Here is a 14,487-nt window from a genome sequence, read left to right as displayed (position 1 = left end):
TGTGGTCAAGTAGAAATGTGTCTGCACACTCACTACCATGATTCAGGTTGGATTTCCATTTCATACAATGTTGTGCGATTTGGGTTAGGGGCACATATTAATGCATTTCATTCATATGAAGCCCTTACTGTTTCATGAACTTTATAGTCCGGTGTGCCATAATAATATATGACAAAGGACTGTTTTTTGAAAGTGCGCCTTATAATCTGGTTCACATACAGTTTTCACAAAGTTGTATGCTGAATAAGTACCTTATTGACGCTCCTGTTCTGCGACGACTTGAAGCGATCCTGTGCCGCTGTGAAGCGTTCCACCTCCAGGATGCGGGCGGTGATGGGCACCGTGGGAAGGAAAACGTTGGCACTGGGCTCCTTGAAGCCCACCGTGGCATACACGGCCGAAAATGGGATGCGGCCCCCTGACAGAACAGAAATGTCAGGGGTGAAAGTCGTGCCTGTAGGAGGACAAGCGTGCGTGGAGCGAGTGGGATGCAAACTTGATTTTCTTTCCAAGATATCGAAGCTTTCCAAGCTTTCACGCAGCCTCTGATCCGTTCAATTTTTGGCTTTATTAAAATATTATGACATAAAATCACTTTGAGCGAAACTACTGGTCTTATCATTTTCTGTTTTCTATAAGTTCAAAGAGTTTTCTTAAACTGTATTGAGATAAAGCATAAAAAAATGATACAAATTAAAATGACAGAGACATTAACATCCTTATATAATAATAATAATAATAATGTCATATAACATTTGAAAACTATTGAACACTACAAATAAGAAAGCATAACTAGTAATTCACCATAATGTAATTCAACTAGAGATTTTTCTCACTTTCATTTATTAATAGTTTTGCCCCCTAAAGAAAAAAAAGACAAGTGTGAACTACATGAAGTTGGGGAGGATTTCCACAAACATGACTGAAAAAAACTAAATTCTTTATGTATAATTATTTTGTCAAAAATGAGAAAACGATTGTTGAAAGAGTCAAATTGGACCAAAAATCCAAAACATGTTTGGAGCTGCAAAAAAAACCTAAAAGCTTTATTTAAGTCTTACGAGGAAGGAAACGTATTTTCAAGAGAGATTTTTTCATTAGTTACATTTATTCCCCAGTGGTTTGGTCCGCTCCAAAAAAATGCATGTTTTAAGGAGCTGTATGGAATTTTAAAACTGTTTTTACTTGTTACCGCCATCTCTTTGCCTGAATCATCATTGCTCGTTCATGATGTGCGTCCAAATACGTGCATTTCTGAGACTCGCTTGGATAAACCCTGTTTTTTACATCTTTCTTGGGGTTAGGGTTGGCGTTTTGGACTCCAGCCTTTTCTTTCTTTCCCCATTTTCATGCTACACTAACAAACCGTAAAATAAAACACGGGGACGAGCACTATATGGCTTTCCATCAATGTAGCCTAACGCCCAATCCTCCTATCTAATGTGTTCCACCCTAAACAGCTTTGCTAAAAGTAAGATAAATGAAGAGAGGCACAGTGGAAAATAAAGCATAAGGTCATTGCTAACAACTATTAACATAAATCTCAAACGAATCACCCCACTTTTGACTTACTGGAGATTATAATTTTGTCATTTAAATGTCGATGTAGGCAGCTAAATTTTGCAAACTGCTTTATTTGTATCTAATAACAGATAAAACTTTTCATAGATTTCTATAGTTTTGTAAAAGTCTGCATGCAGCGTCCGCAAGAAATAGAAAGCTCATGGAAAGTTTGCATATTGCCAGAACGGATCCGCAAGTCGTGCGGATAGATGTCTTAATATTTATGCCTACAATGTACCTGGGCAATTTCCCTCATAGTCCACATCATCCCCTTCATCAAAGTCGAGCTCTCGGGCATCCAAGCTCTCCACCAGCTCGGCCATCTTGATTCCGTCGTTTGCCGGGGCGTCCGAATGTTCACTTTCTTGGGAATCAACCAGATCGAGTCTGCTGCTGGTAGGCGGAGCCTTGGCTAGCATTTTCAGCAGCACTTAGCGCCCAGAGCAGGGCGGGCCTGAGAAGAGGGAAAAAAGGACATGAGAGTAACCAAAACATTATAGGTAGACCTCCGTAAAAGACAAACAATGGTATGAAAACGATTTGAAGATAAGCCTGCGGGTTTTCAGGGTTGCCACTGGGGCATTTTATGTGATTTTTCTTTGGAGGCTGCACCCAAATGAATCAGAGGGGTGACTTCATTGCCGAGTCAAACAAACCGTAAGAAAACACCCTGAGCCTTGTGTCACAGATAGGCTGACAGACTCCCACTTTTGATTTACAGTATATGTACAGACGCTTCTCTACTAACGACCATTTGACTTACGAAAAACGGTAGATACGATCATTTTTTTTCGGGATGTACAAAAATATTCTGTAAGTATTTCGTATTGTGTGCACTGTAGTGCTTCTTTCCGGCGCTACCAGCGTGTGGTGGTGCTGTGAGAGGTCACCCAGCATCAACACCGAAGAAGAAATGCGGCTCCCTCTTCCTAGTTTGTGAGTAAACATACTAAACTGTATCTCTAGCACGCTAAGAACTTTGACATTTATATTGATTAATATCTCGTGCATCCATTCGATATTTGGTCGGTGTAAACTGTAAAGAAGGGGTGAGCCGTTTCTTTTGAAATGATAGTGGAATAAGAAAGCTTGATGCGGTTGAGAAAATGGTCGGAACGCTTTTTTAGAACACTTTTTACCACGGAAGAGGACTTCTTGAAGCCCATCTTTCAAAAGTAAGTTAAACCACATTTTATTTATCTTCATAGAGCATATTATTTTATTAAATGCTTATTTTTCGTAGAAAACAATACAGTATACTTATGCAAGCCTTAAACATGCATATATAAACCTTAAACATACAAAATATAGCACTGAAACAACTTACTAACAAATTCAACTTACGAAAGATCGTCCGAAATCCATCTCGTTCGTAAGTAGGGCTACGTCTGTACAGCTAAATTGTTAAAGGGACACTGTGTATTATCTTGTACCACCTTAAATTGAAACTTAATCGATTAAAAAAATGTATTGATTCGAACACTAAGCAAAATACATAAGCAATCGTATAAAAAAAAATATTTTCGAAAGCACTTCTAAGTCAAGAATTTTTTTTTTTATATTACAGAATCATAAAGCTGGCATGGTTTGGTCATTTTGAGTCTCCGTTGGTTGTATTCTTCCTTGTGTTTTTTAGCACTCATTTTTATGTGGACTGCACAATACAGTGACACCTAAAGTTCAAATATTACAGAGGGTCCCTTTAACAAAATGTGCGTAAGACCTTTTTTTTGGTGTGGTTTTTTTCCACATGATGAAAACAATTTGTTTGTTTTTGTAGTTTGTACATAATTATTACCCACTTTGACTTTTTATTATCACAATCAACAATAGAGTAATAAGTAAAAGACTGATATCAATGCTCTTCAGTAAATGTTCAAATGGTATTTAGCAAATGATAACAAAGCACACTGACACCATTTAAATCAAACAATCCCCAACTCACTGGACTCGTTTTTTTGCACATTCTGGATTTCGACATTCAGTCATCCCAGACAGCACACATGTTGGTATTTCTCATTAAGAACAGGAAGAAAAGCACATGGCTTTTAAATTAAGTAGGGGAAAAAAAACACTGAAGTGTTTCTTTAAGAAACTCTTCTTTGGGTGTGTACGAGTGTCTGTAAAACAAAATCACTTCTCTGTTTTATCCTTTATATCATTTTCCTAGCAATTCTGCAAATACTATTAAGAGTCATCTAACAACAAACTGATCTTTTTTGTGTGTGCTTCAAAACGTTTTCCAGTAGCAAGGTTAAATTACGTTTTTAAAAAAGAGATTCCTGGGAAAACTAAAAGGAACAAGGGAGAATATCACATGTCAGTCTCATTGTTAAGAACAAATAACACAAAAGAGAGGGTGAAGTCATATTAATGTTAAGTAAGGGGGAGAGGCATGGCGTGATATTTCCGGCCATTAAAAGCTAGATATTGTTATGAGTAACAACTCAGACACAATTTCACAAGAGTAAGATTTTGCGATATTTGACAAAAATTAAGAGCAGAAATACTGATTATTTTATACTATTTTAAGGTATTTAAAACCAAAAAAGCCTTAAACTGTCTACAAGGTTGACAGTAAACATTCTCGACTTCCGGACATGTTCAGGCACATTCACGACAAACATCTGACGAGCAGCAAGAATTCACTATAATGCGGTCTCAGACCACACAGTTAAAATATACTACATTCGTTCATCATAATGAAGTAACAACAAATACTACCATTGGTAGTAATGGTTGTTCCTTTCGGTAAAACCTTTGATTGTTGGATTTATTTGTAAGTTGTGGTCTTTAGTTGTTGCTAGCAGTTGTTTTTTATTTAAAAGTGGTTGTCAACAACTTTTGTTACCAGGTGTTGTTGTAAATGCTGTGCTAGTGAATCATAGATTTTAATTGTTTGAATTTCTGTTATTGATGAAACGGTCATTGGCAGGTAGGAGTTACTTAGAATAGGCTTTGTTAACTTTGGCTGTTGTTGGCACAAGATGGAAACTGTTGTAAACGGTCTTTCTTTTTCAGCAGGTTTTTTTTTTTGATTGAGAAAAGCGAAGAAGTAGGTTTTTAAAAATAAAAGCTGACAGATGAGCAGTTCCTTCGAAGGTTTTATTACAGAATATTCCAGGCACAGATGAGATACAATGGCTGTGGATATTCACTTGTGTCGAGACTGAGATGGTTTATCATTCTTATACGGAAAAGAGCGGGCCAAAACACTGTTGTAAATTTATTACAAAGTTTAGACAGATAGACAGACGGACGGATAGATGGAATAAAGAGCATTTAAAAAGTGTTCTGAAAAATAAAAACTGTAATAATAATAGGGTAATATACAAATGTGAGGTTGGGGTTTAATGTAGGCTTTTTCTCCCCCGGGTGGAGTAAAAGAGCCTCATGGCATGAGGGAGAAATGATCTCCTAAGTCTGTCCGTGGAACAAGACTGTGACAGAAGTCTGTCGCTGAAGCTGTTCTTCTATGTCAGTCCCAGTTTAATGGAGCACGGTCCGACTGACGGTAGTCTGTCACCCTTTCTGAATTTTTGCTCAAGCTGCTCAACCTTCGCCTGAAGAAAATCAACCGAAACCTGGACTTTGCTTGATGTGATCTTCTGGACGGGCATTCCTCAACTGAAATTGATATTTCCTATCTCTAATTGTGTATTCAACTCAAAGAAGTAAAGCGATAGAGCTAACAATGGCTCTACAGCCCAATCTTAACTACAAATGAAAACACAAATTGTTACATAATAAGACACAATCAATGAAGAAGTTATATATAAATTGTATAATCATGAGTAAATATGGGCAGTGGCATACTTCAATATGATAACAAAACCATTATAAATGGTTGTTGTTAGCAATCGTACGTTGTATTTGCAATTTATATATTATTAGTAGGAGTTGTTAGCAGTTATTAGCATCTGCTAGTAGTAGTTTGAAATGGTCTTCATTATTTTTTTGGGGGGTCAAAAGTACGTGATAACTGTTGTTAGAGGGTATGAGAGGTTGTTGTATGTTGGGTACAGTATTTGAGAAAAGCTGTTGCAAGCAGGAGACTGAACCGTTCGAATAATTTAGCCATTATATTAAAATATTGTAATTTCTGGTAGGTATCGTTGGCAGTTATGGGCTGTTAATTGCACGAATAGTTGTTAGCAGGGGTTGGTTGCTCTTGTAATCAGAAATGTGCGTTTACTAAATGTTGCTCAAAGTTCTTTTAGGCAGCTGTCAGAACTACACTGTACTACGAGGTGTAGCTGCAGCGCTTTTATCCTCGCTTCCTTGTTTGTAATTGTTATGGAGCTCCATCAAGCATGTCCCCCAAGAAGATTTCTTTTGATTGACAATTCTGCACAATTGAGGCAGCTCCTATTCTTTTCTGTTTGGCGCAGGAGAATGATGAAGCTAGTGAAGATTGAAGAGCAACTGTGTAAATGAGTAACTTTACATATGAGGAAGTGCCTTAAGTTTGCATGGATCGATCAGGTTAGTGATCAACACAGAATTTAATCTATTTAGCTTGATTAATTGTTGAGTGTTAAGGACAGAAAACAAAAGCACCGTCTTCTTTGGGGGAGGTGGGGTGTTGCAATCATTTATAACAGTCCTATGTTATCTCCCAAATCTAAGAATAACATCAACCACCTTTCAGCCCACGTCGCCCTGAGGTTAACTCCAGGAGGTGCTGGAATGTCGGAAAAAGTCTCGCTGTTTGCAAGTATGTTGTCCTATAAAAGTTTGCGAGTGCAACCTGGACCTATATCGCGGTAAAGATAAATTCCAGTTATCGCTCTTTTCCATGACTTCCTGCTTCCTGTCTAGTTGCCATAGTAATGTTCAAAGAAATAACAAGCCATTTGTCATATAACATTTAACAACACCTTTTAAATGCCAACTGACCTTTTGTTTTCAATGCATGACTTTTTCCAGACCTCTGATTAGCTGACTCAATTGGATATGGCTAATCAAGATATCATTATAACGACCAATTTGATCTTATTTACGTCGTGTTATCAGTTTGTCAATAAAAGTCAATTTTGATGTAGAATAGAATAGAATAGGTCTGTATTGCCATTGACATCAACATTGTGAAACATTGGATGCAACAACATTAGACATGGCATTCCAGGGTGACACATGTATTAATGCCCAGGGTCTCCAACGTGGTGCCTGTGGGCACCAGGGTTCCCCCTTAAGTCAAGTCAAGTCAAGTCAAATTTATTTATATAGCCCTTAATCACAAAAAATGTCTCAAAGGACTGCACAGGATTACAGTTACAAAATTACACAATTACCTGATCTTAAGGACAACTGAAAATGCCCGCGGACCTATTCTGAAAATAGCTCACAGGAGCTAGGTTCTTGTGATTTTAAAGTAAAATGTTTTTTTTTCAATGGTTTTGTCAGTGTATTTAACCTTACTTACAATATTCATCAAAATATACATCAAAGCGGCGCCGCCGCGAGCGGCAGCCTTTCCAGCAGCTCGTGTTATTTGGCACTTTTTGTGATTTATTGTTTTAAGTGTCTGCTTCTATCTTTTTCGTCCCGTTTGACAATGACACTTTGGATTTCTTTCTATCATATCGTTATGGGTTTTAACGCACAAAAATGCATTTATTCGAGGAATAAACTCCTTGCCCTGAAGAATTCTCGTGCCGGCGTGATGAGGGGGCCCTATCGTGGATGCAGAGCCGGAGCTAGCTAAGCGGCTAGCAACGTTATAAGTCTTCGGTACCGTCCGTAATCATGGTAAATGTGAACTCTCTACCAAATAAGACCGATGAACTGGCTGTGCTGGTGAAAAAAAATCAAAGCGAACAGGGAGTGCTGTTTCCTGTGTTTTACGGAAACGTGGCTCACGTCTAGCATCCCGGAGCTACCCGGCTTCAGCACTGTAAGACAGAGACACGAAAGCCTGCGGGAAGCGGAGAGGAGGTGGACTCGCTATCTACGTGAACACGAGGTGGTGTAACCCTGGACACAAATATTTCCATCTGCTGCAGGGACGTCGAACTTTTGGACTAGCGTGTGACGTCATCCACTCCGCCGTTGCTAAACTACAACACAGTACCCTGAGGGTGTTCTGTTAATGAGCAACAAAGGATACTTCTGGAAGTGTGAATTTCCCTACGGGGATGAATAAAGTACAGTGGAACCTCGGTTTTCGAACGCCTCTCAGTTCGAACAAATCGGTTCTCGACCCAAAATTTAAAAAAATTCTTGCTTCACTGTTCGGTCAAATAATCGGAGTTCGAACGCCGGTACGCTAGGGTGCGATGCTGAGCAGCGTACGGGTGTAGATCGTGTAGATTGCCCCCACCCCTCGTGAAGAACTTATCACGTGCGGACGTGTTTCGTTTTGCTTTCGCTTTTAATATATGTGAACCAAGTGTTTTAGCCCCTAATTATGCCTCCGAAGAAGGTAGGTGCAAGCAGAAAAGTTGCTACAGGTGAAAAAAGAAGAGTAGTGCGTACAACTATTGCATTTAAGAAAGAAATAATAGCAAAATATGAAGAAGGTGTGCGAGTTTCCGATCTTGCTATACATACAGCATGGCTTCTGCTGAGCACCACAAAGGTAAGAAATCCTATTCATAATTATTTTCTTTACCATTTGTTTATTTTTACACTTTCATGTTAGCGTAATCTTTCGTACGGAAGATTACGATAACGCGAACGTACGATTATCCTGGGTTAGCTTTGTTTACGTTCATGGTAAACATTCAGGGTGTTGGAACGGATTAAAAATGATTTACATTACTTTTAATGGGAAAACTGATTTCGGTGATTGAACAAATCGGTTTTCGAACAGGGTTCTGGAACGGATTATGGTCGAGAACCGAGGTTCCACTGTATCTATCTATCTATACGACCTGGTAGTATTTGACATAGTAATCACAGGATAAGTCATTTTAGAAATGCATCTCAAACTGGGTGCCTTTTGGGCTAATTAGAAAAGAAAAGGTGCTCTCGGCTTGAAAAAGGTTGGTGAACCCTGCATTCAAAACTTTGAATAGCCATGTCAGGATAAATAGGAAAAAAACTGCACTAAGTTATGATAATAATGTAATGTAAAAGAATCGTGCATTGTAACAATAGTGTAATGAAAATAAGTGCAATAACATTTAGCAGCAGTAATTAAAATAAAAATCAATATAATTCACAAAGTACATTTTAACAGTTTCGTGCAATAGTATACATTTTTTTCAGTTTCATTTAGCACCAACAAAAACCGAAAAAAAAACTAAAATTGTCGCAACAAACATTTTTACATTTTTGTGCGTTCGTTTAGGGAAATGGTGGCCCTGAGGAAGAAGCCGTCTCTGAGCCTGTTTTTCCTCGTTTTGAGGGCCCTGTACCTCCTACCAGAAGGCAACAGTCAAGTGGTGGCCAGGATGGAAATTGTTTTTTATAACGGTAATGGGTCTGCTATAATATCGCAAGCCAGCAATTCCTTCTAGACTGGGCAGTGAGCAGCCGATGAGCTTCTTTTTCTGTACGTCGTTACTTTGGATTTTCGGTATCTTGCTAAAATTGTATCTCAAACTTGCGGTCAGTGTGAGGAATGGGCGCACCCCGCATGTGAACCGGCAGAATTGTTCTCTTCCAAAAGTCAGGTGGAGAATGTTTATACATCGCACAATGTGATTCTGCCCCACTGTTTATGATAACATTGCTGCATACAGAGAGTTGGAATGTACCGTTTATGCCTCTTTACTATGTTCTGATTCACTGGACTGCGAACAATGTTTTGTCAAACCGGCAGAAACTTTTGTAGTATAGTTTTTCTCACGATTATATTATTAAAATAAAGTAGATTAAAGAACAAAATTATTTGTCATTTGCCATTTAAATCGAATTCCAGTGAAAATGTGTTTTAAAGCACTTTTCAGACACCAAAAGGAAACTCAAAGTGCTGTATAAAAACATTCAATGTACAGGAACAAATATCCATAGCCACTCCTCTTCTGCTACACCTAACATCAGGTAATGTCAAATAGACAGACACGCATACATAAAAATGTGAAAATAAAAAATAAATAAAGTAACAACACAATAGCAAACCATCAGACAATTATTGCTCACTTAGTATTATTTTCTTATTACACAAGTAAAACAAGTTGAGGAATGTGAAATGACTTAATTTACAATAGAAGCTGGTCAAAATGATAATAATATTCGATATTTGGTCGGTGTAAACTGTAAAGAAGAGGCGAGCCGTTTCTTTTAAAATGAAAGTGGAATAAGAAAGCTTGATGCGGTTGAAAAAAGGGTCTGAACCCTTTTTTCAGCCACTTTCCACCACGGACACTCATCTTCAGAAAGTAAGCGCAACTTCAAATTATTTATCTTTATAGTGCATATTATTTTATTAAATGTTTATTTTTCAGTACAAAACAATACTGGTTACTTATACAAGCCTTAAACATACAAAACATAGCACTGAGGCAACGTATGAACAAATTCACGATTGTCCGGAACGTATCTCGTTTGTAAGTAGTGCAGCGTCTGTACAGTTTGTTTTTTAAACATTTACTCATGTAAGAAATATTACCTTAACATACTGCAAAAAATCTGGGTCGAAAATGTAGTACCAAAGTACAAAAACAAGATATTACAATACATTAATACAAATGTATTGAAACTCTAGAAAATAATTTTGCACAAGTATTATTTTCTAAAATTCGTTTTATGACGTGGAGATTCAATGGTAAAAAATTAAATGTAAAAAGTGATTGAATGATTACAATTTACTACATCAGAAAATGTCCTTCATCATAAGAATCAACATGATTACTTACAAGAACAAATACCAAAAAAAAAACAGAATGATCTGCTATTTGAGTTTTTTTTTCTTATTTACCTAGAAAAGAGCATAGAAAATCTAGCAAGAGTTTTTGCTCGTTTTAATTGTTATTTTCTTCTGTAAAACAAACTGGGGGAAAAAAGGAGTACTAGAAAATTCGGACCATAAGCCGCGACTTTTCCCCCAAGCTTTTGACCTTGCGGCTAATGCAATCATGCGGCTAATTTATGCATTTTTTCTAATGGCCGCCAGGGTCACCTGGTATATATGTGTCGAGGAAGATGCATGAATAAATTTAGCATGAACAGACCCTGATCATGGTAAAGGTGTCAATCAAAAGGAGAACTTCAACTACCATATTAAGAATCATTTTACAAGTCTGTAAACGGAAACAATGTGGCCAAACGAACAGAATACAAGAAGCAATGTCCAACAAAGCAGAAATGTTTAAGGTGGATTCGTATTTATCTGTCGGCATTATCGTGTGTTTTGGAGTGAATATTTTACACAGTTGGATTCGATGGATTGTCCTGGATGTAACAAAGCCATTTTCAGGGAAATTCGAAGAAGCTAAAGATGGCCCAGGGGATGTACTGGTGAGTTACCCCGGCTTTATAGTTTTGGGGTGTCTTGTTTCAGACTAAACGTGATGTGTCTCTGATGAGTATATTTTGAAATTGCCATGATATTTTGAATCCCAAGAGTTTATAATTTCCGATGATATGTGGCATGACTTATTTCAGTGACTAGTGACATTGTATAGACACTAATGTTTACAACGTTAAGAGGGCAAAGTAACGTATATTACTAAAACGCTTTCTGTGCACCGTCTTTCTCTGTAAAGTTCTCATGTTTCAATGTGGGCACATGCGGCTTATAGTCAGGTGCGGCCTGTGTATGTAGATTTTTTTTCACTTTAAAAAAGTACTGGGTGCGGCTTATAAATCCGGTGTTCATTATAGTCCAAATTTTACGGTAAATTGCAAAAAAAAAGGTAAAATAAGCAATGTCATCTTCCAGTCAAACATGTTTTTTTTTCTTTTTTCAGTGCTTTATGATCCTGGCAAGCCACTCTTGTAAGATCTGCAAAAACAACAAAAGAATTGCTGTCTACTTTGCGATGCCTAGGGCGATAAAAACCATTCCTACAAGTTTAAATTCAGTTGAGACTATAAAAGACATGTCTAACTCAAAATATGCTTCACCTTTGCTGCCCTATGACAAGCGAGTGCAGGGATAGTGCAAAAACCTCTGCTTGGACCAATAAAAATGACAAATACCTGAGCAAATTAGAGCTTAGGTTGGCCATTTCTCAGCATCCTGTCAAGATAAACACAAAAATACTGAGCCAGAAGTATCCAAGTGTGTTTTCACAGAGTGACACAATCACCCCTTGACCCATATATGCAATGCACAGCTCATCAATGTGGCATTAACAGTGTGTGCAGTACCAAGCTCCGCGTGGCGCAGATGGTACAAATGCAGAAGATGGAGGAAAGAGACGGAGAAAGAGAAGAGGTCTGTGACACCTCTCTCTCAGCCCACACTAAAGCTGCCCATTATCTAATCCACGTGAAAAAAAGGGTGTCGGGAGTGGGGTGACAGGGGCGCTTTACGAGGCGACAACGAGAGACCAGTCATGCTCGTCACCGTAGCGCTGCAAACACAAGGAGCTATTGTGCTGAGGTACCTTCTTTTCTGTGGCTGTGTCATCGTGACCGTACCGGTGCCAAAATTCCAAGTGGCTGCGTCCAGACTACTTTTGGACACTCCTTGGTTACCGACAACACAGCAGAGAGTATGGAAAGCTCTCTTTTATGAAAAAGGTCGCTTCAAGTAAAGCCGGCCATGCAAACAAAAGCCTAGAGCAGGGATCAGGAACCCACTTGTAGCTCTTTTCATGAGTACATATCGCTCGCAGATAAAAGATAATTTGAGCGTTTACTTAATGCATTGTTAGATCAGGTGCCAATATTCGCCTGTAGAAAGACAACACATTACTGAATGAAGAAAGGGTTCAATCAAGTATATATAGGACCCATTTTGAACTACAGTTTGCAGCGGCGGTGTCACACAAATAGACCCCGTTTTGGCTGAACATTGCTAAATAATAATTTATATGGAAGCTCATTAAACAATCTATGTTCATTGCTGAGACACTTTATGATAAAAAGCCACGGAACAAACTTTAAATACCCAGAAGTTCAGGCAAAGTACCTAGAGCAATTTGATAGGGTGAGCGTAAATAATGGGCGGAACTTTACACAGGGCACGCACATTCCTTCTTTCTTGCCCGGCGCCATCTACACTGGAGCTAGGTATATTGGTATCCTCGTTTGCAGTATTTTGTGGCACTTTTACAAAAGAACTTTGTTCGCACCTTGTTTTGAATCCATTATTTAGGACAAAGGCTACAAACTCTGGAGGGGTTGGGAAAGAAAATATGGTGCATTTTAAATTCAAATGCATCAATCTGGTGCATTTTAGGGCAAAATCAAGAAGCTAGATCTACAATGAATGTGTGCCCCAGTAAACTATTGAATCATATATACACTAGTCATTAAAGGAAATGACACAGACACAAAGCAAAGTAAACAAGATGGAAGTAAATGTAAAAAATAGGTGCACTATTTACTCACAGACTATGTAGAATAAAAAATGATTTGTGTAAACAAAAACGCTTGAAAAATAAAGGCTTAATCAAGGAGGAGGTTTGCCAGTGTACCGCGGCAGTATTATCAATCTAGGATAATGTTTTTGTCTCACACTAGTGACTGAGACGATCTGGACTAGAGCCGAAAAAGGCAAGACGAGATCGGTCTAACAAAAAGCTTATTAAAAAACGGGGAAAACGTAAAAGTGTACAGGTTTGTTTTAGTCGGAAGCAACTATTTAATGATGGGGAATTCCGGATATTTAAATCCTGGCGGACTCCAAAAACTTTACTGGTATTGGAAATACTGCTTTAATGGTTTGTCGACCCAAAAAGAAACAGTAACCATGAACTTTAATTTTCTGGTTTTAGTTTTTCCTTGCCCTCGTGTAGGTTTCAGATCAGGGGATGTTGTAATGGTGGTCTGTACAGCCCTTTGAGACTATCAGTGATTAAGAGCTATGCTAAATGTAACCTGACATGATATTCTTAAAGGTTTACATACCCAATTAAGTTTTTCATGTTTTTGTGATACAAAAGGAGAGACAATCCTCCACAATCTGCAAGAAATTCTGGCAAGCTTTCTACCAACTTCACTGTAAATAAATCAATTTCCAAACCTTATTTTTGTGCCTACTTTTGTGGGATCTGCTTCTCCGGTCACACCGGAACAAGTTATAGAAGAATAGATCATATTTAATTTTTTTAAACTATGCACCACACCGTTTTTACTTTTCCCAACATTGCTAAAATCAAACATTAAAACAATAGCTGCAAAACAATAAAAAATGTTAGTTTATTGGAACATAAAGTAGCCCTCTTAAATAAAATCAAAACAAAATCCTAAGAATTGTGTCAGCAGGAGAAGACTCCGATTGGCTGGCAACCAGTTCAGGTTTTCCCTGCCGACTGTCCGAAGATAGCTGGGTGCTCCAGCACCCCCGCAACCCTACTGAGGATAAGCGGAGCAGATAATGGATGGAATGGAGAAGACTGCAATGGCTGAACTACTCAGGAAAAAAACGAGATCTGTAGAAAAGATCAATGACGAAAATAAATCCCCGAAATGAAGGCAACCAGCTGATAGGTAAATCGGAGCCTTTTTGGGTGACATCAATCATAACCTCTTTACATCATATCTGGTTTAGGAGATGCTAGCATGGAAGTCATATACCACCAGAAAAAACATTAAAGTCTGGCTACATTGACAAAAACTGTTTTAAAATCTTTCCAAAACGTGGGAAGCGACATAGCACAGCGTCTGACAATTTTATTTGCTGCCTCATATCTGCGATATTTAACATATGCGTTCTATTTTATTGTAAAACACATGAACATTTATCAAATTCACAGAAACCTCGACCATATATTTTCCTGCTGCACTTCTCTCTCGACACCACAAAAACATACAAGCTAAACTATTTTATTTTTAATACAGCACAGGGTTTTCAAGTGCACATCT

The 14,487-nt window shown here is 38.2% G+C and overlaps 1 protein-coding gene across 1 annotated transcript in view; it reads right to left on the bottom strand.

Annotated features, from left to right (window-relative positions):
- Window positions 1-14,487, bottom strand: part of pld1a (phospholipase D1a) — a 40,295-nt gene that overhangs the window by 23,025 nt on the left and 2,783 nt on the right. Inside the window, exons 2-3 of the mRNA XM_088354384.1 lie at window positions 1,802-2,017; window positions 252-418 (exon numbers count right to left, since the gene is read on the bottom strand). Coding sequence (XP_088210510.1) covers window positions 252-418; window positions 1,802-1,982 — 348 coding nt within the window. The 5' untranslated portion in view covers window positions 1,983-2,017. The remainder of the gene's footprint in view (window positions 1-251; window positions 419-1,801; window positions 2,018-14,487) is intronic.

The sequence above is a fragment of the Urocampus carinirostris genome, chromosome 15, assembly GCF_059441175.1.
Source record: "Urocampus carinirostris isolate Australia breed hairy pipefish chromosome 15, RoL_Ucar_1.0, whole genome shotgun sequence".
In the NCBI taxonomy this organism is placed as follows: Eukaryota; Metazoa; Chordata; class Actinopteri; order Syngnathiformes; family Syngnathidae; genus Urocampus; species Urocampus carinirostris.
The sequence above is the reverse complement of the archived record's forward strand: the minus strand, read 5'-3'. Positions and strand labels throughout refer to the sequence as shown.